The following is a 24,945-nucleotide window of genomic DNA, read 5'->3' on the forward strand; positions in this document are numbered from 1 at the left end:
GACTGTGGCCAGTGTGGAGAGCAGCTCAGAATGAGCCCACAGGGTATATGGTGCTGGTCAGCTTGAGAGAGCACAGCTTCATCAGGTCACACTCCCTCTCCAAAGTCAGGTTAACCAGCAGGACAGTCTCAGGACCCCAGTGCCCCAGCTCACAGCCAGCCAGCTGCCCATGGGAACTCGGAAGGCTCCCCTGCTTCCAGCCAGGCATAAGGGAGGGTGGGGGCAGAAAGAGGATCTGCTCAAATAAAAATTGGGTCCAAATGGAAAAGCCAATTTGGCCGAAAGGCCAAACATCTGCAGTCCAACATCCAAAAATGAGATCATGTGCGTTAGCCTCCCTAGTGGCTCCCCTGAGGTAGGGGTGTGGGGCCCTCCCAGCAGGATCCCCCATCCACACCCATCTCAGGAGCCCAAAATCAAACCATAGGCACTACCCCCAAGCCCCTTCTGTCCCTGTTTCTCAGGGACAACAAAAATTTTCACCTGGTCTCCCACGAAACCCATTTCAGGGAAAATTATGCAGACACCCTGGCATTGGGTCAGTGGCCCCTTCTCCCTCCAGCCAGAAGTCCTGAACTCTACAGGTCAGGCTGGTGCTTCAGCCCCAACTCTTCTCCACTTCCCATGGACCATCTCCCCCAGACTGTGGAGATCCAGGTTACCCCAGCCTCAGGGTGGGACTGTCACCAACTCCAAAGTCAGCCCATAACTTTGGCCTAAAAGAAATCGGGCAGGAAGTCAGGTAAGAAATTGGGCCGTGATCCCATGCTGAGCCCAGAGCTCTCCACATCACAGGCATTCAAAACATGTGGGTTGAAGATGATGAAATCAGGAGATGGCCCAGAAAACATGGGGCAGCTGCCCAAAGAGAAACCCAACCTCGTGGGTCAGGGCTCCATGGCCCATCCCCACCTCAGGACCATGAAGGGGTGTTGGAGTCCTGTCAGTTTCACTGGAGAGGAAACCATGAGGCAACCTCTCCTAGGGTGTATATAGTGGTCCTCGGACACACTGAGCTCACCCAGACCCCAGCCCATCCCAAGGACAGAGGGCTGAGAAGAGTGAAGTACTGTCAGAGTATTAGGGCCAGTCAGGAGTTTTGTACAAAGACCCTCCTCCAAGAAGCCCACCAGAACCACTGTGGTGCATAGTTTGCCCTAACGGGCAGACCATTTAGGCCCCAGGTCTCAGCATCCCAGCCACACTTGAAGAGCCCGGCCTGGGCTCCCCATCCAGGAGCATCATGAGGGTCCACAGGTCCCAAGGGTCCCTTTGAGCTGGGGATTTTGTCTCTCCGGACAGATCTGTCTCTTTGGTAAATTCTGGATAGCCTTCCAGCTTTTATGAGGCTCGAAAGACCATACATGTCAGGACAGGAGACCTCAGAGAGGACAAATGGCTCAGAGGCTTTCCTGTGTTCCCAGAGGCTAGGATTTCACAGAGTCCCAGGACTACCGGAGACCTGGGCACGAAGCAATAGACTGGGGCCCGACGCAGGTTAACCAGAGCCCCAAGCCTCTCTCAGCAAACCCCCCCTCCCCCACCGCCACATTTGACCTCAGGTCTCATCTAAATCAGGTGCTCTCTCAGCAGAGGCATTTGAAAACGGCCCTGACCCCCAACCCAGGAGAGTGACTGAGCCCTCCCCCGCCCTGGGCAGCGCAAGACAGGCGCCCAGCACCAAGGACAGGACAACAGACCAGAAGGCGCCAGCACGTGCAAGGTTAGAAGCCAGTGTCACCTGATTTCGGAGCAGGTTAGTTTGAGCTACGAGATGAGCCTGCAGTTTGCCTTGGCACCACTGGGGGGCAGCTTTCTCAAGCAGCGAGACAGGCTGGGGGTGGGGAGGGGAGGTCAAGGCAAAGGAGAGTGGAGAAACAGGAGGGAGATGGGGAGAGAGAAACAAAGACACAGATATTAAACACCAAGTCCAAACGTCCCAAATGCAGTGACAGACAAGCCGGCCACCCCTCCAGGGGTCCAGCCCCCCAGCAGGTAAGATTCCTTGAGGCTAAAAGAATTAAGGGGAGCCCTGGGGAAGGGGTAGAAAAAGGGGTGAACTCCAACTGCAAAGCAAAATGTGAGAATCGTTAGCAGGGGCTCAGCAAGCTTGTTCCTGCCCCAGGGTGGACTGGGGAGGGGGATCCACCCTCAGCCCCTCACTTGTGGACAGTGTGACCAGCTCAAGCCCTGTGCCCTCAGGCTTGTTCCAGCGGAGACAGGGTCAGTCGGCTCCCATGACAGAATTCCACTCAGAGCACGCCAGGTCGGGAGGGGCCGCTCCAGTGAAACCCAAGCCAGGCCTGTTCTCATCCTGGAAAGTGGCTTCAGAGCAGGGCGGAGGGCCCAGGGCCCAGGGCAAGCACCATAGGATGGGCAGGGTGGGCCCTCTCCCAGGTGCCCATAAGTGTTTTTCCCTCACCTACCGTGGGCCCAACAGCATCCCCCACCGCACTCACTACCTGGGACTAGTCACCAGCTGTAAACCCATCTGTGAGTGGGGTTGATGATTCCTGCCCCAGGGGAGCAGTGAGACCCAACAGTGCAAAGGGGTGAGGTGAATACGGCCCAAGAAGAAGGCCCCTCCAGGGTACTTGGGTACCCCCCTCTAGATTCTCCCCCAGCCCCACCCTCCAGCCCTTACCTTGGCAATTTTGGCTTCATCCTTCTTTTTGGCGGTTTGGAGGGACTCGTAATGGTGCCGGGCACTGTCATAGTCCACCAGCTTCCGCCCTCGCTTGGCAATGCGTGACTGGAGGACAGACAGCGGTTGGGTGGGGGGAGGGTTGCTGAACAGGGCCTGGCACCCACGCTGGGATGCTGACCCAGGCTGGACTCAGAGAAACTGGGCTGTGGGCACTGGGAACTGGATGAAGCCGGAAGGCACAGGGCAATCGACCCCAAGCTCAAAAGTACATCTAATGCATGCTTGACTCACTCGCTCCAACATTTCTGGAGGCAAAGAGCTCACCCCTTCAAGGCAGCCTATGATCATCCTTATCCAGAGGTCAAACCACTGCCTTCAATATCCAGACACTTTTGCCAGTACCCACCAGCCAGCAATGTGTCAACAAGCCTCCTGCCCGCCAGACCCCAGGCTTCTCTACTCCCAGGCTAGCACAACTGCCTCCCTCCTGCCCTCCCCATAAGGCATCTTGAGGAGCCCAAGGCATCTGCATTGGGTGCCATGGGGGCCAACATGAAGCCCAACCCCCAGGGGATCAGGTCTAGCACAACCACCACCAAATGGCCTCAACGCCTCTGCTTCCACCCAGGACCCAATAGCCACAGCGGAGGGCACCTGTCAGGCGCCCGTGCTCAGGCCTCACCTCCCCTTATATACTTCCTACAACGTTATAGTTGCTCCACAATGACACGGTCAGACATGTGTGCATCATGGGGTCTCTTCCCATAGTCTGGAGACCCAAAGGCCTCAGCTCAGAAATGCCCAGGTCTGGGGGCCGGTGGGCTGGCCTCAGAGGGAAGGATGAATTGTCTGGTGAGAGAGGTGCCCGCCTTCAGGGCAGGGTCACCTCAGTGCCTGCCTCCCCTGCATAGGCTCCGGGGCCAGAGCAGGACAGATCCTACAAAGGGTGCCTCTCACCTTGATGTCAGGGAACTGGCCCAGGTATGTGTCCATGGTCAGCAGCGCCTGGTCCACCAGCTTCTGGTGGTAATCCAGCCAGAGGAGGTCATTGTTCTGAAGGAGGTGAGGGCTCATAAGAATATGGCCAGAGGAGCTGGGCCATGCCCAGTCCCCCGCTCTCTCCTCCCAGAGACCTGGGGTTCACAGCCCAGAAGCTTCTCAGAACCTCAGGTAAAATGGGGGTAGTAACTCCTGCCCAACAGCCTCTTCCAGGGCCACTGTAAGGAACAGATAAGCCCGGAGCTGGGAGGGTCGGGGAGGGGAAGTGATTTGCCCAAGGGCACACAGCATGTGAATGCCCGAAGACCAGAAGGGCTTGTCCCCGAGCATCAGGCAGGGCAGGATGGGTCTAGGGCTGAAACCAGAGGGCCCTCTGGGAAGGATGGAGGTCACCTGCCTCACGCTCACCTCAGCTATCTTGTTGGCTTCATCCCTGCCAGGCCAGTCGGGCTCGTACACCTCCTGCAGACATTCATTCAGTTTCTTGGAGGCCTCGTGCATGGCTGTGGGGCAGAAGGGCCATGCTGCAGCCAGGGCCATGGGGGGACGAAGACGGGGGCAGGGGTGGGACACAGAGGGTCGCCCTTGCCCCTAATTCCGAAGGCCCAGGAGGTATGTGGGTCCCCACTGCCAGCGCTTACCCCTCCACCACAAACCCCGGTCCCCATCCCAGCTCTGGCCCCATCAGCTTCATGTGGCAAAGGCCCCTCAGTGTCCCACAAAGCCCATCTACTCAGACCAGGTCCTCTCCTGCCCCTTACCCTTGACTGAGGCCAGGTAGGTCCGGAGATCCTTCTGCAGTCGAGTGCCCTCAGTCTGCAAAGAGAAAGATAAGGCCAGGGTGAGGGCCTGGGGCACACACTGTGCCTGACCCTGTTCTTCCTACACTCCCATGTGGAGAAACGCAGGCTGCAGATGATGGCTGCCCCAGATCAGCTGTCCTCATCGGGGCACTGGCAGGATTGGAGAAGACAAGACCTGTGCATAGTTCCTGGGCACAACCTGGCCCAGAGCACCCCTCCGGGCACGGCAGCTCATTCCTCTTTGGATGCAAATGCGTACGGAGCATCCCATGCTCCTCATTCCCACCCCTGCCTTGGAGCCCTGAGCGCCATGGGATATTCCTCCTGGTTTGGCAGCACCTATCTCTTCCGGACAATCTTCTCAGTCCTGTAAGGAAGGCAGGAAAGTGAAGACCCCGCCACCCCAAATAAGGCACAGGCTGAATGATACAAATGACACACACCCATGTATAGTGGGACTGGCATATGTCCCAGGCGTGCCCTCGACAACCACGGACCAGGGGACCAATGAGCACAGAACAGGGGAGTGGAACACCCAACACCTTGCCCCAAAAGCTTAGGCCAGCAGGTTCCCACTGCCTCATGCCAGGGACGGAGGATGGCCCTAAAGGTAGACTCTAGAAGGTGGAAGGGAATGGCTTAGCCAGGCTGCACAGAGTGGGGGGTAGGGGTCATGCCCATGACTCTCAGGACACTGGCCCAGCCAAGGGAGGATATGGGATATAAGAGGAAAGGGTTGGCCAGGGGACTGGGCCAGACAGGGAAGGCCCTGAGCTGGGGAGGCAGCCCCAGGGACTTGCTGAGACAGCAGGATAAGCAGAGACGACACACCCATAGGCAAAGCCTCCAGTTCCTCTGGATTATCAATTCCACACAAGGCAGGAACAGCAAAACTGAGCCCAGGTGAGCGGGGGGGGGGGGGGGGGGGGGGGGGGGGGGGAGACAAGGCTGAGCCAACAGATGAGGTATGGGAGCACCAAGAGTGAGATGCTGGAGCTTCCAGAAGTCATGTACAAAGGGGGAGAGAGCACACTGGCTTTGAGGTTATGAAGACCCACCCAACTCTGGCTGTCACTGGACATATAGCCCTAAGCAAGTGACCAAACCTCTCTGAGCCTCAGTCTCTTCCTCTGTTAGCTGGGATGAATGACCCCTGCCTGGCAGACCACAGGCTGATGCATGCTCAGGAAGAACAGCACAAGTGAGTCAGGCCAGGCCCCTAGCCTTGAAGGCCTGCTGCAGGAGATGGGCCTTATGCTGAGGATGGTGATATGGGGCAATGGGGGGACAGGAGGAGAGAGGGCTTCTGCAGGGCCAAGGACAGCAGTGCCAGAGGCTGGCTTCTGCAGGGGAAGAGCACCCTCCTGGAGTGTCCCTGCCTGAGGCTCTCACATCTTGGCAAACCCCCTGCCCTGGTAGAGCACTAGGCAGACACAGACCCAGCAAGATGCCACAGTCCCCCTCCTGGCCTGCGGTGCCTCTACAGGAGGTGAAAGGTGGTCTCCATGGCAAGCAGGGGCATAACCAGCCTCCTGGGCACACCCTAGGCACCCTCAAACCTCTCCTGCACCTGCCTCCCCACCCCCTGGAAACAGGCTCTCCCTCTTCATAGGCAGGTCCTGCTCTTCCTCTCCTGGTGTCCTCAGAGTGTCCAGTGGACCACACAGCAGTGGTCCAGTGGGGCTGGCTCTTGCCCTGTACTCATCTCCATAGCATCATTGTCCCTGCCTGACCACTGAGGGAGCTGAGAGGTTCGGTGACCTGCCCAGTGCTACGCAGACTGGTAGAACCAGTGAGTAACCCCACAGCCTGGGCACTCGGGCCCCAAAGGCAGAGGCCTGCTTATTATGATGAAGGCTTCCAGAAGACAGAGAGGTTTCATGCAGGGACGTTCCAGGGCGGCGCATAAGATGAACAATGTGGCGGGGGGGGGGGGCGGTATGGGGGGTGGGGGGGACAAGGGGTGGTGAAAAGGAAAAAAAAAAACCCTCTCCAAAACTCCATCAATCCCCACAGACCACAGACTAGCCTCTAGAACCCTAGCCACCCGTAATACTGAGGAACTTCAAAGCTTGTGGCCTGCTGATTAAAGATAAAGGAAGAAACAAGGGCCAGTCCACAGCATTGAAACCTCTCTGGAATTCCATCAGGGATCAGATGTGGGCCCTATGGGACCAGGAATGGGGAAGGGCCCGTCCCACTCTTGATGCTTCAGCGACAGAAATGAGGATTCAAACGTGCTTCTGACTCGAGGCTATTGCATTCATCTGATGCCACAGAATCTTACACACTCGGTTTCTCTTCCTGACAAGCTATCATCATCTCCCTCCCCTCCTCATCATCCTGGGAGAGCCTGTCTCCTCTGCACCCCAAGGAAGGGGTCTTCCCAGGGGCGGGCTGCTGTGCTTGCCCAGGGCCTCAGGCCGTACCAGGGCCCCTTGTGCTTCCCAAACAAGGCCATGCTGTGATCAGGCACACTGGGCACAGATGTGCAAGGAGCCACCCCCAGAGCTCTGCCTCACATGTGCCAGCTGCAGCTGGGCCCCTCATCCCAGTCAGTGCCCAGGATGAGGCCCAGCCCTCCCCCAGGCAGCTGCCTCCCGCAGGGCAGCGCCCAGCAGGCCAATGCAGAACCTGTGTGTTTGCTCCCAAACTGGCTCCCTTGGCCCCCCCACATAGGGTACCTGAGAAACAGCTCTCTGGACGTCCCTGGGGCTTTAACATACTCCTTGCAGAGCAGCTGAGGGAGCAATAAAATTCTGGAGCACGATCCCTTCAGCCTGCTCTCCTGCCTCTGGACTTGGAGTCTGGAAGGACACCACAACCTAGTACCAACACCTAGCGTAGCTCCACGGGGGTGACTTGGCCCACACCCCACATCCCTGCTATACCTCCCTTCAAAGGGTGCTCGCCTGCCTCCCCTGACACCAGCCCCCACCAGTGGTCTGAAGACCTAAGCCCTCATCTTCCCAGTGAGTCTAGGGGAAAAGGACATCCCTCCTGCAGGACTCCCTCTGGCTCCAGCTGACTTGTGCCCTCACGGTCAATCCCAGAGGATCTTCACACAATAGCCCGGGATCCCCCCTTCAACCACAGTGGGCCCTGAGAACAAGAAGGAGTCCGACCTGGCCCCTCCTCGGCAACAGATAAGCCAACAGCAATAATGAGCCCCTGCATGCAAGCTACAGGTGGTCCCAGGAGGAAGAGCCTGGTCCACTCCCCTCCCCTCCACAGCCCCCCAGCTCAGGTGCTACTCAGGCCTTCCCGGGAGCCATCCCTCTGAGTGGGCCAAGCTCTATTTCTCTGTGCAGGGACAGAGGGCAGAAGTGCCAAGACTGGTACTGAGTACACCCAGGAAGGGCTATGAAACCTGCCTCTCGTGAGAGCCAGCGATCTACGGCCTCACCTAGGACACCTATAGGAAGGGGTAACAGATTTGCTTCCTTAAAGGCCACATTCCCTGCCATCCCAGTCCCCAGCTAGCACACTGTAGGTGGTCTTCACAAATAGAAGAGCAGGAGAACACTCAGCTTGCAGACTTCCCATGCTCAACATCCACCCCATCTTCCCCAGGGTCTCCCAAGCCCGGGGGCCCAGCCTCACCCACACCCCCATCAAATCCAGAATCACGTGGTTGCCTTAACCCCCAAGACAATGTTACCCCAAGTCTCAAATGAGACCCTCAAATCTGCCCACTCTTACTTGGCCCCTGAAAAGCCAGCCACCCCACCCGACCTAAAGGCAGACAGAGCCCCAGCTCAAGTGACCATTACGTGTCCACCTCCGGGGGGCCACCAGCACTAACTGTCTTCAGTGCTGGCCTCACTCCCTGGTGGCTCTGCCCAGAATCAGAGTGACTCCTCGTCCAGAGCTGGGGCCCAGCGGGGGTGACTCTGAGGGACGAAAACAGGGAGTAACGCTCTGGTCCCTGCACTGGGGCCAGACTGCGCGGAACCTCAGCTCCCAGATGCATACATTGCTTGCCTTCCACCAAACAGTCCAGCTGATGAGGCAGCCCCATCACCCCCCACCCAGATCAGGAGCTGCCCCAATCTCTCTTCCCAGCCCAGCCAGTCCTCAGGACCAGGGCTCAGCACCAGAGAGGGAAACTGAGAGTGGACAGATCTGGACACCATGCGTTGTGTGTCCTTGGAAGAGTCGCTTAACCCCGCTGAGCTTCAAGTGCCTACTCTATGAAGACAGTATCAGCACCCGCCTCAAGAACACAAGGTTCGGGTCTGTGACACACAAGCAGTACCTCATCCACAACAGGGATCTAGAGACAGTGATTCCCTAAAGGACTTTCAGAGCATCCCACACAGCCTGAGGAAGCCAGCTGAGCTGGGGACCTACCACAGGGGCTTTCAGCAGAAAGAACCAGAAGCAAAGACATCAGGCCTTGCTTGTCTAAGCCTCCATTTTGCAGGTAACAAAACCAAAGCCCAAGGAGCAGGACACGCAAGGGCACAGGGCCCATAGATGATTCTGACATGGCACATACCTGGGCCTTGAAACTCCTCCTATTTGTGGCCTGGGGGACAAGCAGCCTCGAGGGCTCCCATCCCTGCCCTAAAGAGACTCAGTGAGCCCCACTGGCAGGTGAGGGTGGGCTTGGCCCTGGAGATTGTCCCAGCTGCTCTCCAAACCCCTCTCTTCCATCAGGTATCTGCCCAGACCCGGCACTCTCCCAGCTTGCCCCTTACTGTCTCCCAGCATGCCCCTCACTCTCACCCAGCTTACCCCCTACTCTCTCCCAGCATACCCCGCCCCCGGGGCCTCTCCTAGCACACCCCCCCACCCCGTCTCCCAGCATGCCCTCTGGCCCTTTCCCAGCATGCTCCCCAGCTCCCAGCTCCTGGCCAGTGAGTGGACTGTCAAAGTTCTCCAAAGAAGGCACCCTCTCCCAGGTTCCGTTCCAGCTGCAGAGGCATCGGTGGGCACCTTCAGTGCTTTCAGAGGCCTCAGGCATGAAGAAGGAGCAGGGAGAACCTGGTCCTTCCCAGCCCCAAATCTGGGCCTATTTGGTCCTTTTCCTAGCACAGCTTAGACGACGACCCCACCCCCGATGCCCATTCCTTGTGGCCCCTGCTTGCCTCCACCCCCATCTGTTACTCACTGAGGGCTGGCCTGCAGAAGCCAGAGGGCCGTGGCCCAGCTCTCCCTCACTCCCTGCCACCAGGTCCTTCCCAGAGAGGGCAGAATCACTAGGGTCATCTCATTCCCCTCTTCTATATCTTCAGATACAGCCACAGAAGTGGCTAATTGTAGGGGCACCTGAGTGGCCCAGCTCGTTAAGCATCTTACTCTTGATCTCAGCTCAGGTCTTGATCTCAGGGTCATGGTGAGGCCGGCGGGAGGGGGAGTGGCTAATTTTAGATTTAGTAGATGTATGTGAGGGAAAAGTTTTCAGGGGCATCCCTGTTAAGGTATTCAGGATCCTTCAGTCAGGAAATCCTCCCTGATATCTAACCACTGCCCCCAGGCTGCCCACCTGATTCAGCCCCTCCTGTCACTGGTCTCTTAACTATCTAAAGGAGCTGGTAAGGGGCCACTGCAGTCTTTGGAACCAAACAAACATGGCTCTAAATCCACTCCCAAAGCAGGATGACCCTGGGCAAATTACCCACCTTCTCTGAGCCTCAACTGCTTCATCTATAAAAGGGGAATGATGATACTAGATACCTTACAGGGCTGCTGGGAGGCATCCAGAGGCCATGCTCAGCAAGTGCTCCAATCAGATCCTGCCTGCTCTGCTCCCACAAATGCCACTTTCCTCACAAGAAGCTTCTTTAGCTCCCACTTGCCTTGACATTCGAGGTTTTCCAGAGTTTGGCCAAAATCTACTGCCCGCTCCAACCCAAACCCTCCCACCCTCCCACCAATCCACCCCATAGGCCGTATCAAAGCCCTACAGTATACCCCCCAACCCTCCCTCCTATTTCCCTTGGTCCACACCCTAAGCCAGTATTCCCTCTTCCAGGAAGCCTTCCATGACCTTGCCAGCCCACACTGGCCCCTTCTCCCAGCTCTCTCACTCCACAAACTCAGCTCTTGCCATTTTTTACCTGGCAGCCTCACTTTTACTTTGCACAAGCTAAGGCAAAAGGTCCCGAAGGCAAAAGACCTTGCTCCTTAAGGCAAAAGGTCACCCACACTCACCAGCTGCTTGTTGAAATTCTGGACACACTGTTCAAACTGCTCATCCTTTGTCTCATCCGCCTTTCCCAGTTTCTGGAGGACCTGCCAAGGCAGCAGGAGAAAGAGTTACCATAGGAAAGCGGGGGGCCAAACCAAAAGCACCCAGTCACCAACACCACAGATGGCTTCCCAACCCAGCCAACGTCCTGGAGGCCCACAGTCAGCATCACACAGCCCAGGGCACTGGGACCATCAGAAGGTCTTGTGGCTGCTGTGATCCTCAAAAGCCACTCAGTCCATCAAGTCTTGAGACCTCCCCATCCTCTATCGGCCAAGAGGAGGAGCTTAGGTCAGGCTTGTTGGAATGACTGAAACCAGGAGGAGGGGGACACCCTTAAAGACAGCTTGAGGGGTCAGGTACCCCTCCTTGCTATCTCACACTGCACCCCTGAGGGTTCCACCCAATCCTGGTGGCTAAAAAGTGAGCTGAGCAAAAGAAGGGCCAGGTAAGGGCAGCCACACCTCCCCACATGACTCCATTTCCTGGTCCCAAGACTCTTGAATACCAGAGGGAGGAGCAGAGCAGCCCTGAGCTGGGAGGTAGCCACCCCAGGACACAGAGGGCAGCGAGGGGTGGCCAGGGGTCAGGCTGTTTGTATCACTAGGAGCCAGCTTGCAATCCGACTAGATTTTCATATGTGACCTGCTCTAGCCACGCTGCTCCCTTCTCCACAAGCCAGCAGGCCACCCTGGGCCCACTCATGGTACTCACACTCACACTAACACACCTACATTCACACACACATGTGCACACACACATATAGCTCACAGCTACCCGCTCTACTCCCAACTAGACATCTCAGAGGCAGACTCTTCTGATGAGTCACAACTGTGCTTTCTCAGCTGTATGGGGAAAGCAGGAGGGGAGGGCACATGTGGGGAGAGAGCTGGGTAGAGGCAGAGAGACCCAAGACCAGAAAAGGGGGAAAGACCTAGAAAAAGGAGGAGCTGGATCAGGAGCCCGAGAGGAAGTATCATGAGAGAGATAGAGGGGTGGAGGGAAGAAGGGGTAAGGGCAACAGGGGAGGAGAGGGCAGGGAAACAGAAAGAGGACAGAAAGGCTGCAGAAAGGGGAAGCTGAGGCAGAGATGGGGACGGTTTGCAGGAAGAGAGGACAGCAGAGACCAAAATGGAGACAGAGACCCCCACTCACAGCACCTCCACAGGAAGCAGAAGGACAACACTGAGATGCTCAGCAAAGGCAGTGGCCAAAGCCCAAAAAGAAGGAGAAGAGAACCTGGGCGGCTCAGTCAATTAAGTGTCTTGCCTTCAGCTCTGGTCTTGATCCCAGGGTCCTGGGATCCAGCCTGGCACCCAGCTCCCTGCTCAGTAGGACATCTGCTTCTCCCTCTCCCTCCACCCCTCCCTGCTGTTCATTCTCTCCCTTTCTCAAATAAATAAATAAAATCTTTTTTAAAAAGAAAGAAGAAAGAAAGGGAGAGAAGGAAAGGTGGCAGTGGGTGGGGGTGGCAGGCGGAGGGGAAAACGGCAGCCTGGACCAAGGGATGCTCTGTCCCAGAACAGAGCCTGGACCCTTCCCAGCCCTGACTGGCTGTAGGATGGCCCAGGCTGCCATGCTGCACCATCTCCAGCAGGCTTGGGGGCCACAGCCAGGCCCATCGGCTCTCAGACCTTCTCTCGGTGTGTACATTTAGCACATCACCAAGCACCTGCTCTGTGCACAGCCATGGGCACCACTGCTGTGGGAGCAGATGCTAATCAGACATGGATCCAGCCAGAGAGAGGGCAGCATGTGGCACTGCAGGAGCCTGGGTGGATAGCTACATAGCCTGGACAATCAGAGAAGGCTTCCTGGGGGAAGTGGCAGCTGCTCAGATGGCAGGGAGAGAGCATGCAGCAAAGGCGGGGAGACTAGAGAGATGTAAGGTATGTTACCAGGGAGTTTCAAATAACTTGAGGTGACCAGAAGCCATAGAGGATGGTGAGGGAGGATATGGGCAGCAGGAGGAGTAGGAATAGGCATGGGAGAGCAGCCCGCCTACAACTTTGTGCTGTAATGGTCACAACACAGTTTATTGGGCAAGTGCAGCTGTAGGCCAAAGGCTGACACTGAGGTGAGAGGCAAAAAGCAAAACAAAACAACCATGAGCAAGAAAATCAGCACTTCCCGCCAGCCACGGGCCCCTCCACCTCCCCCTTGGCAACCATACCCAGATGGTCCCACGGAAATGGGGTGGAGCTGTGGAAGCGCCTGGCCTCTCTGCACGGAGCTTGAGCGGGTGACTCACCCCCCATCAGACACGAGCCCCTAGGCCCCACCACCTCCAAAGACAGAAATGGAACACCAGGTGGGAAAGAACTTCCAGAAGTCAACAGAGGTCACTGAAATGAGCACGAAGCTCCCAGGAAGCAGGGTCAAGGCCAGATCGGCCCTCGAGACAGGAGGACTGGGAAGGTGGCCCTGTCCACTCCCTATCTCTCTTCTCCCTGAGGAGATGTACTCAGTCGGCCAAAGGTCCCTAGTCCCAGTCCTGCCACCAGAGCGCCTGAGCGCCCCAAGCCCCCAGAACCTCACACACCCATGCACACCTGGCCCCAGCTCCGCAGCCGGGATGTAGGTCTTGCACCAGACAGGTCCTCACGCCAGCCACAGCAAGCAGGCCAGGCGGTGAGAAGACCACTGAGAAAAGGGACTTTCTCTGAGCCTCAGGGGCGTCGTCTGGGAAATAAAGAGAACATGAGCACCCACCTTAAGGCTCGTGTCTATAAAGTGTATCTCTGTGTGTAGCACACTCGAGTAACCACAGTCTCTCACCGGGCCTTCAGAGCTGCTTTCACACGACGGCGGGGTGCGGGGGGGGGGGGGTCAGGCCTGACACCAACCTTCCTCCAGGATGGATAGCAAACTCCTATCATCCTTCAAAACTTGGCTCAGATGACACCTCCGTGAAGCTGCCCCCGCCCCTTCTCTCCCCAACACTTCCGGTACCACTTAGGGCCAAGGACCTACTCCCCTCACTGCTGCGTCATGAGCCCAAGTGTCTGCCTCTGGCTGTGTCCCGGCCCATGAAGAGTCTGAGGTCAGAGACGGTGTCCAGTCCTTTCCATGTCCCCAGCTCCTGCAGAGGGCTGGGGGCAGGGCAGACCCAAAACTTGCTTTTGGTGGCTGCTGGCTAATCTAAGCCGTGAGCTTTGAGGACAGAGTCAAGACCTTGAACAAAACATCCCATCTCTCAGGCAAAGTATCCTCTTATGCAAAAGGGAAGGCTGTGTAAGTACTCAGCCTGACACGCGAACAGAAAGCTGAAGGTCACCCTTAGAACTAGGGTTAGAGGGGGCACTTCCATCAGTCTGAGGTCTGGTCTAGGGTGACATGGGCCAGCGCCAAGGAGTCCCAGGCCTGAAGAGCCAGGGTGCAGGGGAGTGATCGGCACAGGAAGGCGGCCCGGCTCCCCACTGTGCAGGACCTCAGGCTAACAGCTTAACCTCTGTGGTCAAGGCTTGAGAAAACGCCCGGTGAGTGCGTGCTGGCCTTGGCCTCAGTAATCCTCCCTGCACCCACCCCCATTTAACAGATGACAGAAGGAAGGACACGCAGCCTGGGTACCCAACCTCAAGGCGCTGCTGAACTGGCTAAAAACTAGCTGGATATGCCTGCCTCGGAAGAGAGACCAGGACAAAACTCGGTCTAGTAAAACCCCACAAACTCCCGCTACCAGCTTCCATTTTTTCCAACCGCTGTAACTGGAACTCCTACCACGACCCAGCCCCTGGGGAAGAGGCCTTTCTGATCAGCTGCTGGCAAGCCCCAGACCATGACCCCTGCCCGTCCCCTCCCGACCGTGGCCGTGGGCTCAGCAGCACTGGAGCTCTATCCGTTCAGCATGCAGTTAGTGGGGCCTCTTGGCTCTTGTGCCAAGCTCACACGCAGACCACTGAGAGCAGCAGGGGACTCTGGGTGTCCAGAGGGGCCTGCTCCCAGGGACTAAGGGAATGCGGGACAACCAAGGTGGTTACAAGGGATGAGCAGGAGTCGGTGGGCAGGAAGGCCTGGAGGCAGAGAGGCAGGATTTCCACTGCCTGCTGAGGGTTATGTAGGGGGAGAGCCCCAGACACTCTGGCGTCACACTTTCACACTGTCACACACTATGTCACACGCTTTCACACTATGTCTGCCTTTGCAATAAAATAAAAGGGGAGCCTTTCTGATTATGGGACAGAGGACAGGTGCACAGGCCCTGCCACACCTCGGTGTTGTTAGCCCAGAGCGGGGGCGTAGAGACGGTTCAGCAGCCCAAACGGCCAGCCGTCCAGAAAACCTCATCAGGACCACCTCTTCTGAGCACATGCTCACCCCAGCCAGAGGGCAGTGGAACCCACGTGCCCCCAAAGGGACCGTGCAGGGCAGGGCAGAGACGAGCAGCCGGTGGCAGAAACAGACCTCCTTCTGAGAGCATCCACACTCCCACCTCACTGAGCCTGGGCCGTGACCCAGCGCCAACAGCCCCTCTCTGAGCAGCGGAGGAGGCACACCAGGGCTCAGGGGGAGCTTCGGAGGAAGGAGGTGCCCCTCTCCCAGCCTCTGTGCTTTGACCTTTCTCACAACCCAGAGCATCCCACTCCCACAGCCAGCATGGGTGTCCTGCCAAACCCTCACCTCTCCTCCTCCCAGCCAGCAAATGGCCCCTGGGACAAGACACCTGTGTCTCTGCACAGCCATGCTTACATGACCACCAACCCCAGAAGAACAGGAAAGCCCCTGGGGGCCAGGCTGGTTTGAACTAGGAGCAGTTGATCACTCACTTCTCACCGAGCCCTGAGCAAAGCACATTATAGTCACCAAGCGCCCCCTCCTATAGTTGAGTGTCTTCACCTCCGTGTGACAGATGGCAGGGGAGTACAGATCAGTCAGGACACACAGCCTAAGGTCTTACAGATGGGAGTAAGCTCTGAGCTTCTCTGCTGCTCCTGGCCTCCAAAACTCGAGGAGGGGCACCCCATAGGCCTCACCGGGCACAAGACACTCCAGCCCAGCAAATACAGTGTAGGTGAGCATGTCCACAGGCCCTCACCCCCTGGGCTGACAGTGGGTGGCCCTGCTTGGAGCCCTGAACTCAGGACAGTCCCCTCCTGGGGGATCTAAGCCCTCCTTCCTCCAGAGAAGGACTGAGTTCTCCTGTACTGAGGGGACACACATTCACATCTGAATGGCACAGCACAGGGCAGGAATAAGTGCTCTCTAACCCAAGGCTAGAGAGAAGGACCAAGTCCAGGGGCCTAGGAGGGAAACCCCAGGGAGGCAGGGCCCATGTTCCTAATCAGCCCTGGTCCCCAGGCTCTGGGCCAGAAAGAAAGGCTGGGGGCCCCTCCAGCATCTACGGCACACCTTGTCATGGCTGCTACAGAGGCATCTCACACAGCCAAAGAAGATGGGGACCCACCCACACCTTACCCCAGTGTCCCCAGAACCCCAACCCAAAACACATACACAGTGGGGAGAGGCCTCATCTGGCTCCCCTCCAAGGACCCACCACCCAGCTGCTGAGACCCCGCCAGACCTTCACCTTCCTCATCATCTCCTCCCGGCGCCTGCCCAGTGGCTGCCTCTGTCGGGGTTGGTGGAGAAGTGAGCTGTACCCGGCGGGCTGGGCGTCACCACCTCACTGCTTCCTCCCAGGAGAGCTTGCGGTCCGGGGGGACCACAGCAACAGGATGCACGTCCTCGCACCTCACACAGAGGCTCCCAAACAGGCAGGACACACAGACCGACACACAGAGGGGCAGGCAGGTATAAAGCCAGATTTTCCCACAGAGCACTCAGCACACACAGCCAGGCCCTATTCTGAGGAAGACACCCCAAGGGGGGAAAAGCCACAGCTGCCCCCTCCCCAGGCAAACATGCCAGTTTGGCATACTCTGCCCTCTCTCCCCAAGGGGCCTCTGGTTTCTGGCTCACTCCCTGTCACCCCGGCTTTCTCTCTGTGGTCAGCTCTGGCTGCCTCCTTCTGCACCACCTCTGCCACACACAGCAGGGGTGGGCCAGGCAAGGCTGGGGAGCTCTGTGGCCCCACAGAGCCAGCCCCGTTCCTCCTGCTCCTATGCTGCAGGGGCCCTTGACCCATGTGACGGACTCTGACACTAGTGGTGTGAGCCTGTGGCCATGCTCCTCTGAGACCCTCTGGCAACCCAGGATCTGGGTAGGACCCCAGCAGCACCCACAAGAGAGCACAGAAGAGGAAGAAGGTAGGTCCCCAAGCCAAACACTTTGCATATGCCTCACTGACACACTGCAGATGACTCCAGAATGAGCCATTTCTCCAAGGAGCCCTGGCTGTCTTCAGGAGCAGGTGTGTTCATTGCTATTGGGTATCCTTGCTCCTGAGTATCTCATTTAATCTTGAGGCCATTTCCTGAGCTACACATTCTTTCCCCCGAACCTTAGAGATAAGAAAAGTAAGGCTGAGACATTAAGTAATAAGGCCACATGGCTAAGAAGGAGCAAAGCCAGGACTCTGTGGTTTTTCAGTGGCCGTGAACAAGTGTGGCTCATATCTCATCTGCTGTGGCAAACGACCTAGACCTCTAGGTCCATCACTGTGTCCCCGCTGAGGCCACACAGTCCATGGGCTTCTCTGGCCAGTGACTGAGTCAGGGAGGCGGGGTGTGATGGCAGAGGCAATTGGCTCCAACAGGTGAATCTGGCCTCGCTGAACCCTGCTATGCTGCCCTCCTTCCCTGGCCCCTTCTTCCAAAGTGAGCGCCTGGCATTCTCACTTAATGAGAAAGAAGACAGAGGCCAAGAGTGCCGAAGTAGCCTGGTGCCTGGCCAAGGCTAGAGCCTGGGCTCCTGACTCCTGGGTCCTTTCTCCTGGGCACAAGGAAGTAGCTGCATCTTCCCTTCTAGCATCCAGCCCCAGCAAAGTCTGACCCCTCCTTCCAGAGAGCCCCATGAACTCACTCACGTAGCAGTCAGTCAGCTTTGCCTTCAGAGCAAGCAGCTGTGCTTCCCCCAAAGGCTGAGGGTCTCCCAGTGACCAGTTTGCCACTGAGCAGCCCCAGGCCTGCTGTGCCTTTGGGGTGTGCCAAGGAGAGGAGGGGGGAATGAGGGGCTTGACCTCTCTGGGAAGGAGTTTGGCCCCACTCCAGCCCTGCTTCGACCAGCAGTAGGGAGAAATCACTGAGGCTCCCGCCTGGGAGCAGAGCCCAGGGTCTCAGAAAGCAAATCCAACACACGGCAAAGTGTCCCTGGCCAGTAAAACTCCTTAGCCCTCCGGCAGCCCCAGGCTGGCCACACATCAGGCTTTCCCTTACAACTTCCCAGAGGCTCAGAGACTTTTGAAGAAAGATAAATGTTGAAACACGAGCCTTGGGCAAGAGCCAGGAGCAGGATTCCATCCCCGGGAGAATGCTCCCCAGCACCGAGGCCCCCCACGCAGCACCCGGCTGCACACTCGCAGGCTCCCAGGCACAGGCGGCAGGCACACCTACTACCCTCGTGTTCACGTGCTGATGCTCGCCCACGTTGTCTGCGCACACACGCTCACACACACTTCCTGACGGGGCCCTTCAGTCGCCCCCAGGCACAGCAGGAAGGCAGCGGGAACCACAAGGAGGCCACAGAGGCAGGAAAAAGCAGAGGAGAGACCAGGAGACGCTGTGTAAGAAGAAGCCAAAATGAGGAAGGGGAAATGGAGAGAAAACCAGAGAAAGGGAAACCAGCAGGAACCCAGAGAGCACAAGAGCTGGGCTCTAGGCCAGGGAAGGGCCCAGCAGCTCCAGGCAGGTGGGTCTCAGGGAGGAGAGAGATCCTCCAGACTCCAGCTCCCTCTCCCCACCCCAAACACACACACACACACACACACACACACACACTCAAGCACACGCACACATTTCTGCCCCCAAAAGACAAGCCTGGCCAAGGGGCCCTAGTCCCTTCTCTTGGTCTCACTGCACCCCCATCCTAGGACCTCCATTTCCCCAGGCTGGCTGCAAGGTGGTAGCAAGGGAGGCTGGCTCTAGGGACTGGAATCTGGCATCCTGCCTTCCTCCCAGGGGAAAAGAGATGCCCGCCCACCTCCTGCTCCGGAGGGGTCCCCTCACCGTCAGATCCCAGCCCAGCGGGGCTCCCCGCAGGCTCCAGCTGTGGGCACTGCAACGGCCCTCCTCCTGAACTCCACAAAGATCACACTACAAGGCGTGACCCCAGCAAGCTGGGTCCAAGGACCCACCTTGAGGGAGGCCCATCACCTCTGACACCCGCTTTCACTGGGCTTACCGGACATCCTGAGGTGGGGACTGTTATCTCATTTTACAGATGAAGGAAATGAGGCTCAGAGAGGTCACTTAGCTAATAAGTAGCAGAGCCAGGCCCCAGACCCAATGGACTCCAAAGCCCAAATTCAACTTGTAATTCTCCAGTAAGGACTGCACAGATGTCCAACAGTCACAGGCAGCACACTTAGGGTTTACTACAAAAGATTCATCTTGCTGCTACTCCATCTTGCTGCATTCCAAAGATTTAACTGGCAAAGAAAGCACTTTTGAAGCAGCACCTGGGTGGCTCAGTTGGTTAAGCATCTGACTCTTGATTTTGGCTTAAATCCTGACCTCAGGGCTGTGAGATCATGCTCTGCACTGGGACAGGCGTTGAGTCTGCTCAGTATTTTCTCTCTCCTTATTCCCTCTGTCCCCAACTCTCACCCTTTATTAAAAAAAAAAAAAAAGGCACTTTTGTGACATAACCAACACAGATAGACAGATTGTGCAGCAGAATGCAAAGTTTGCAAAGATTTTTGCCATGAAATACAAAACTAGAAAAACATTTCCAGGTTCCCACTAGCCCACTGAGGTTGGGCTGGGCTGGGCTGGCCACACCCCTGCCCCTCTCCCAACCCAGAAGCTCCTCCCCTCATCTCGGCTTGGTAATCGGTTTCTTTTAACAAGTCCCTGTGTTCTGAAGTCATTGTTCCCTGACACCAGTCTACAAAGAGTCACTGGCCTTGCTGGGGAGACGGTCACTCTAAAATTACCTCCTTCCTCTTTTAGTGATGTTCCCTTTCCTTTACGAAATACTGGTGAGAGTGAAGAGTGATATTTGGTTCTCTCTTTTACATCCCTAACTGAATATATAAGCACTTTGCCCTCAAGGATATCAGCCCCACCACAATGCCTTGAAATGTGACTGGTTGGTCAAAAGCCAGAATGCAAAGAGCTCCGTGGCCCATGTCAGTTGTCTGCCCCTCCATCCTTCAGTCCCAGGGCTGGAAGCCTAACCCCTGAGATAGGTGGGGGGCTGGGGTCTGCTCTTCCTCCATACCCACCTCTCCAGATGGAAGGGAAGGCTCCCTCTCCAGGTGCAGCCAAAAACCCCCCTCCTCCCCTCTCTCCTGGGAGGGGAAATTCCAGCCTGTTCAGCAGATAAGCCTATGGCCAGTGGCCAGGGGAGGGCCACCCAGAGCCCAGGGGAAGCTACGGTGCAGTGGGGCGGGGGAGACAGGAACAGCCCACAACAGAGCATAGGGGAGCAGAGGCAGCAGAGGCCCACGTCAGGATGGGGAAGGGGTTAAGGAGAGCCCAGAGGGCCCAGCTGAGCTAGGGTAGTTGAGGCGGAAGACATAAAACAGCAGCAGTCACCCATCCAAAGGCGTCTAAAAGGCTTACAGGAGTTCCCCACATCTGTGAGAAGACGGAGGTGTTCCACAGATGAGGAGACTGGGGCTCAAAGCCTGGGATCTCAGGACGAAGTCAGGGGAAAGGAAGTTTAGGCTAAAAGAAGCACTGGAGCCCCAAGGGAGTGCAGGAGGGGCCCTGGCTGGGGACAGGCTCCCCTCCCCTCCCCTCGGGGACCACCCACCAGATTGAGCCCATCCCTAGTCAATAGCAAAATCAGGCTTCCACGTGAATAGTTCTTCTAGAAGGGCCAGAACCACCCAGATGGAGGCGGGCCACCCCCTTCCACAATCAGAAACCACCCAACTGTCCAGACCTCCCCAAAGAGCCCTCCACTCCTCCCATCCACACTCCAGGGGGAGAAAGGAACTTTTTACCAACTTTCCAGGAGGGCTCAAGCTGCTCTCTTCTCAGGAGCTCCCACTGGATTTTGACCCTCACATACAGAACACTGTATACAGCACATACAGTGAGCAGTCCCTACTCCTGGACTCTTGGATGTGGCCTCCTGGGCTGGGAGAGCTGTAGCGGAGGCTCATCTTGGACACCCTCCCCCAGCCTCCCCGGCTCTGTTCTGCAGGGAGCAAAGCAAGATCCCTAAGCCAACACTTGAGAGAAGGCATGACTGGTGATAATACAAGTCTCTAAACAAAAACACAGCAGTGCACAGAAAGAATGAGGCAAGGGAGGTGCTGTTCTTAGGAAGCAGCTCAAGGAAGTGACAGTTGAGACCTGATGAAGGAGACAGAGCAGGCCAAACAGAGTACAAACAAGTGCAAAGGCCCTGAGGTGGGAAGAGCAAGGCCAGTGCAAAGAGAAGGTAAGAAGGTGGGTGAAGGAGGAAGAAGTCCTAAAATGCCATGCTGAGCTAAGCTGAGCTGAGCTGAGCACTCCACACAATTTACCTATCAATCTCCCAGAATCCTCACAAGGGAATAGTAGTAGGATCCCCCACTTTGCAGATGAAGAAACTGAGGCACGGCTTTAAAATCTCCCCAGGATCACAGAGCCAGTCAGCAGGGTGGCGGGAATCCAAACCCCAAGCCTGGTCCCAGAGGCCACGTGTTCTCACCACTGCACAAACTACCCTAGCAGCCAGGGCCAGGCCACAGGGCCTTAGATGGAGGCCTCTGCTTTAAAGCTTTGCATGGAAATAGGAAGCCCTGGGGAGCTCTGCTCTGACCCACAGTGCTAGAACACTAAGGCTGCTGTTGGGGACAGACCCAAGAGCAGGGTGAAGCAGGGAGCCCATTTAAAAGGTGTCCTCAATGACCCACATGGAGCCAAAGGCAGGAAATGTGAGCAGTGGCTGAATATGGGATGACAGAGAGAAGTGAAGGAGACTCCAGGGTCTGAGCGACAAAGGGAAGGAGGAGTCATTACCCAAGATAGGGACATGGTGAGTCTGAGGTGCCCAGAGATGTCGGGGAGGGCAGGGCAGTGGGGACACAACAGCCAGGACCCCAGGGCAGCCAGGGCAGAACCCACCATCGGGCTCCTGAACCCCCCATTCCCTGTCCACTTCCCCCCTCAGTCACTCCTGTTCTGGGACGTCCAGCTCAGAGTGTCTAGTCTGGACAGCTGCAGGGGAAGGGGAGAGAGGAAGGAACATCTCCCTCTCAGAACTTCTTCTGGTGTGAGAAGCCCCACAGCAGAAGATTCAGGTAGCAGGCCCAGGCTCTGCAACGCTGGGCAGGGAGTACCCCTTTCTGAGCCCTGAGCCTCATCAGTAAACACGGAGCAAGACAAGGGAGGATTAAATTTGGCTGAGTAGATAAGAGGGCCCAGCCCAAAGTGGTAGCTGATTTCCTTTCTATTCCTTCGCCCTTAACTTGACCTGGGATTCCTTATACCCAAGTCAGAAAGTTCAAGCAGCCTCTCCCACCTAGTCCCCACCCTGCCCCACCCTCTCACCCCCGGTCCACACATGCCTTCCATGGTGCCTGCCACCAAGCGCACCTGCTCCCCGTGACTCACCCAGGCTTGAGCACGACACTCCTGGTGGACGGCAAACATTAATCCACCCCACCTCCCCGCAGCAGCCTCCTCCACCCTACAGCTCTGCAGAGGTCCTGCAAGCCACCCCCTTACCCTGCCCCTCTTTGGCAATAAGAGGGCAAAATGGTAGATCCCATGGAAACTAAACATCAGCTACGAGCAGTGGCAGCCCCCACTAGCAGCCCTAATGCGCTTGACATTCCTGGCATGGAGGCTGGGAGACAGTCCACTCTACAAAGAGGTCCAGAGAAGGCCCACAGCCAGCCCATCTGAGTGACACAGGGCCTCCTGTCATGCTGGGTGGGGCCTGCAGGGGCGGGAACGACCCCACCCTTGGCCCAACACCCCATACCACCTGTTGAGAGATGTCAACACAACCACCCCCAGAGCCATCATCCACCCCATCTGTCTCCACCATGCAAGTGTGAGTGTTATTCTCAGCCCCAGGCTCCAGGACTTGGGCCATGGACGGAGGGGGGAATCTGGCCCTCTAGTGCACCGCCTCCCACAGATCCCTCATCAGCTGCTGCCTTAGCTCAGTGGGGGAACAGCCTGCGTGCAAGAGCAACCAAGCATGGGCCCAGCCCACAGCCCAGCAGAATACAAACCCAGAGCCAGGGGAAGAGAGGGTGAAGTACCCACATGGACTGGAGCCAAGAAAGTTCAGCCCTGGGCACCCACAAGCTCCACAAGGAGACCCTGCTTCCTCATGATGCCAGTCCATGTTGGCCTTTCACAACACCTCTTCCAGGCAGGCTTCCCTGGCTCCACCCCAGCCACTGGGACTCACTTGCCCCTCCAGATGGCCTGAGCCCTTCGCATATTTCTGTTTCTACCAGAGAAAGTCGACCTAAATATGCAAACAGGTCATTCATTTATTTCACCAACTGGAATCCTCCATGTCCACATCTGTGAAATTGTAACTGTTAAACAGTACTTAATGGAGATAAGATATTTGATATTTTTTCCAAATACATTGTTCCTACTATTTTGGTTCTTGTTATTTTTGTTATTCAAAGGAGAAATGCCCACAATCACTTTTAAATAACTCGCACCCAGTCCAGCCCACCAAAGTGCAGACAACTCACACTTGGCCCAGGAGTCAGTGGGGACGGGGAGACTCAGCCCAGCCTCTGTGCTCACTCCCAGGCCTTCATCGGCCCAAAAGCTGTGCTCGAGACTTCCCTGCCTTAGCCCTGGACTGCCCACAAATCCCCAGTACCTGTGAGAGCACCACAGGGACCCCCAGCTTCACAGATGGGGAATCAGTGGGTGAGGACTGGCTGGTTCAGTGCTCCCCAGCAGACGAGGACTAGTTCCACTGTATTTCAATAGAGGAGGCAGAGGGGAATTTGGGAAGGAACCCGAGGGGAAGGGGTGTTTGACCACTTGGTAAACCGGTAATCCGGTAATCCGGTAATCTGGTCGAGAGTGAAGGCTGGGGTCAGGGAAGCAAGAGGGACCACCAACGGACTGGGGGACGTCACATGGCTGCCCCTGCCCCTGGGAAATGGAATGAATATTCAGGGGCTTTTGCAGGCTTCCTTCTGCTGATCCTGCATCCTGTTTTTCTGTGCTTCTGGGGGGAGGTTAGAAAAATAGGGTGGGCAATGGGCAGGCTGAACGGGGAGGCACCATCCCCCCAAGCCCCAGCAGACACAGGAGGTCAGTGCACAGGAGCAGAGCCCTGGAGGCCTCCCTGTTGCTAGGGACAGCTGGGGGGATGATGTGGGGCCCACCAGAGGCCTGGGCACGTCATCACTTTCCAAGTAAGGACCAAGTGAGCATGAAAGGCCTGTCCTTCTTGGCCTCCCAGGGCTCATGCAGACCACCAGCCCTGGAGTCCCTATCTCACCAACTAAGGAGGGACTCCCAGGATCTGGCCCACATCCCTCCACTCAGCACACCTAGGCTCCCACCAAGGTTCCAGAAGGGCTGAGACAGTGAGGACAAGGAGGTATGGCAGAAACCCCCATACACACAAAACCACAGCCAACACCAGAACACCCTCTGTGCCTGTTGGAGAGGGGTTCATGCCCACTTCCCCTTCCTCCCCTGGGGCTCTCCTTACCAGAAGAAACACAATTCAACATGGAGAGTAAGTTGAACAGCCAGACAGAGTTATGAATCCTTTTTAAAAAAAGAAAAAAAAAGTTTTTAAATCATGGGAATGTGCCCAAGGAGGCACACAGGAAAGATCCGAGTAGAGCAAGACCTAGGGATGGACACCTGATCCCAGATTCTGAAGGTCAGCCCCTGGCCTTCCCTCAGCTACAGTTCTGGACACTTCTGGATCATCTAAAAGCTGGAAAGGGTTCTGTTGCCTACAGGGAGAGGAAATCAGAGTGGGAGAACTGAAAGAGTGGGAAATAAAGGGGGGGTCCATCTTGTCCCCCGGCGTCCCACATATGTCCTCATGAGGCCCTCTCCAGGCAATGCCTCCTTCCTTCCTTCCTTCCTTCCTTCTTGGAAGCCTCAGACCCACCGTTCCAAGCTGGGCTGGACTTCTGCACCACCAATGGGCCAGGATGGCCCAACAAGACATACACAAAATGCCAAGGCACAGTCGAACACCCACACCCACCCAAGGAACCTCAGCACCCCCACCCCAGAATAGAGCTGGGTCCACGAGCTGGCATCCCAACTTTCAGTGTCCTTGGTGTGAAATGG

The 24,945-nt window shown here is 56.8% G+C and overlaps 1 protein-coding gene across 12 annotated transcripts in view; it reads right to left on the bottom strand.

Annotated features, from left to right (window-relative positions):
- Positions 1-24,945, bottom strand: part of BIN1 (bridging integrator 1) — a 54,711-nt gene that overhangs the window by 17,242 nt on the left and 12,524 nt on the right. For 6 of the 12 annotated variants that reach the window (XM_044242678.1, XM_044242681.1, XM_044242684.1 and 3 more), the window contains exons 2-7: positions 10,609-10,689; positions 4,408-4,462; positions 4,055-4,149; positions 3,605-3,700; positions 2,645-2,752; positions 1,742-1,834 (exon numbers count right to left, since the gene is read on the bottom strand). In XM_044242678.1, the coding sequence (XP_044098613.1) occupies positions 1,742-1,834; positions 2,645-2,752; positions 3,605-3,700; positions 4,055-4,149; positions 4,408-4,462; positions 10,609-10,689 (528 nt within the window). Of the gene's footprint in view, positions 1-1,741; positions 1,835-2,644; positions 2,753-3,604; positions 3,701-4,054; positions 4,150-4,407; positions 4,463-10,608; positions 10,690-16,166; positions 16,200-24,945 lie in introns of those variants that run through there. The other 6 variants (XM_044242680.1, XM_044242682.1, XM_044242686.1 and 3 more) reach the window with 2 other exon arrangements.

Source organism: Neovison vison, chromosome 3 (assembly GCF_020171115.1).
Source record: "Neovison vison isolate M4711 chromosome 3, ASM_NN_V1, whole genome shotgun sequence".
Lineage (NCBI taxonomy): Eukaryota > Metazoa > Chordata > Mammalia > Carnivora > Mustelidae > Neogale > Neogale vison.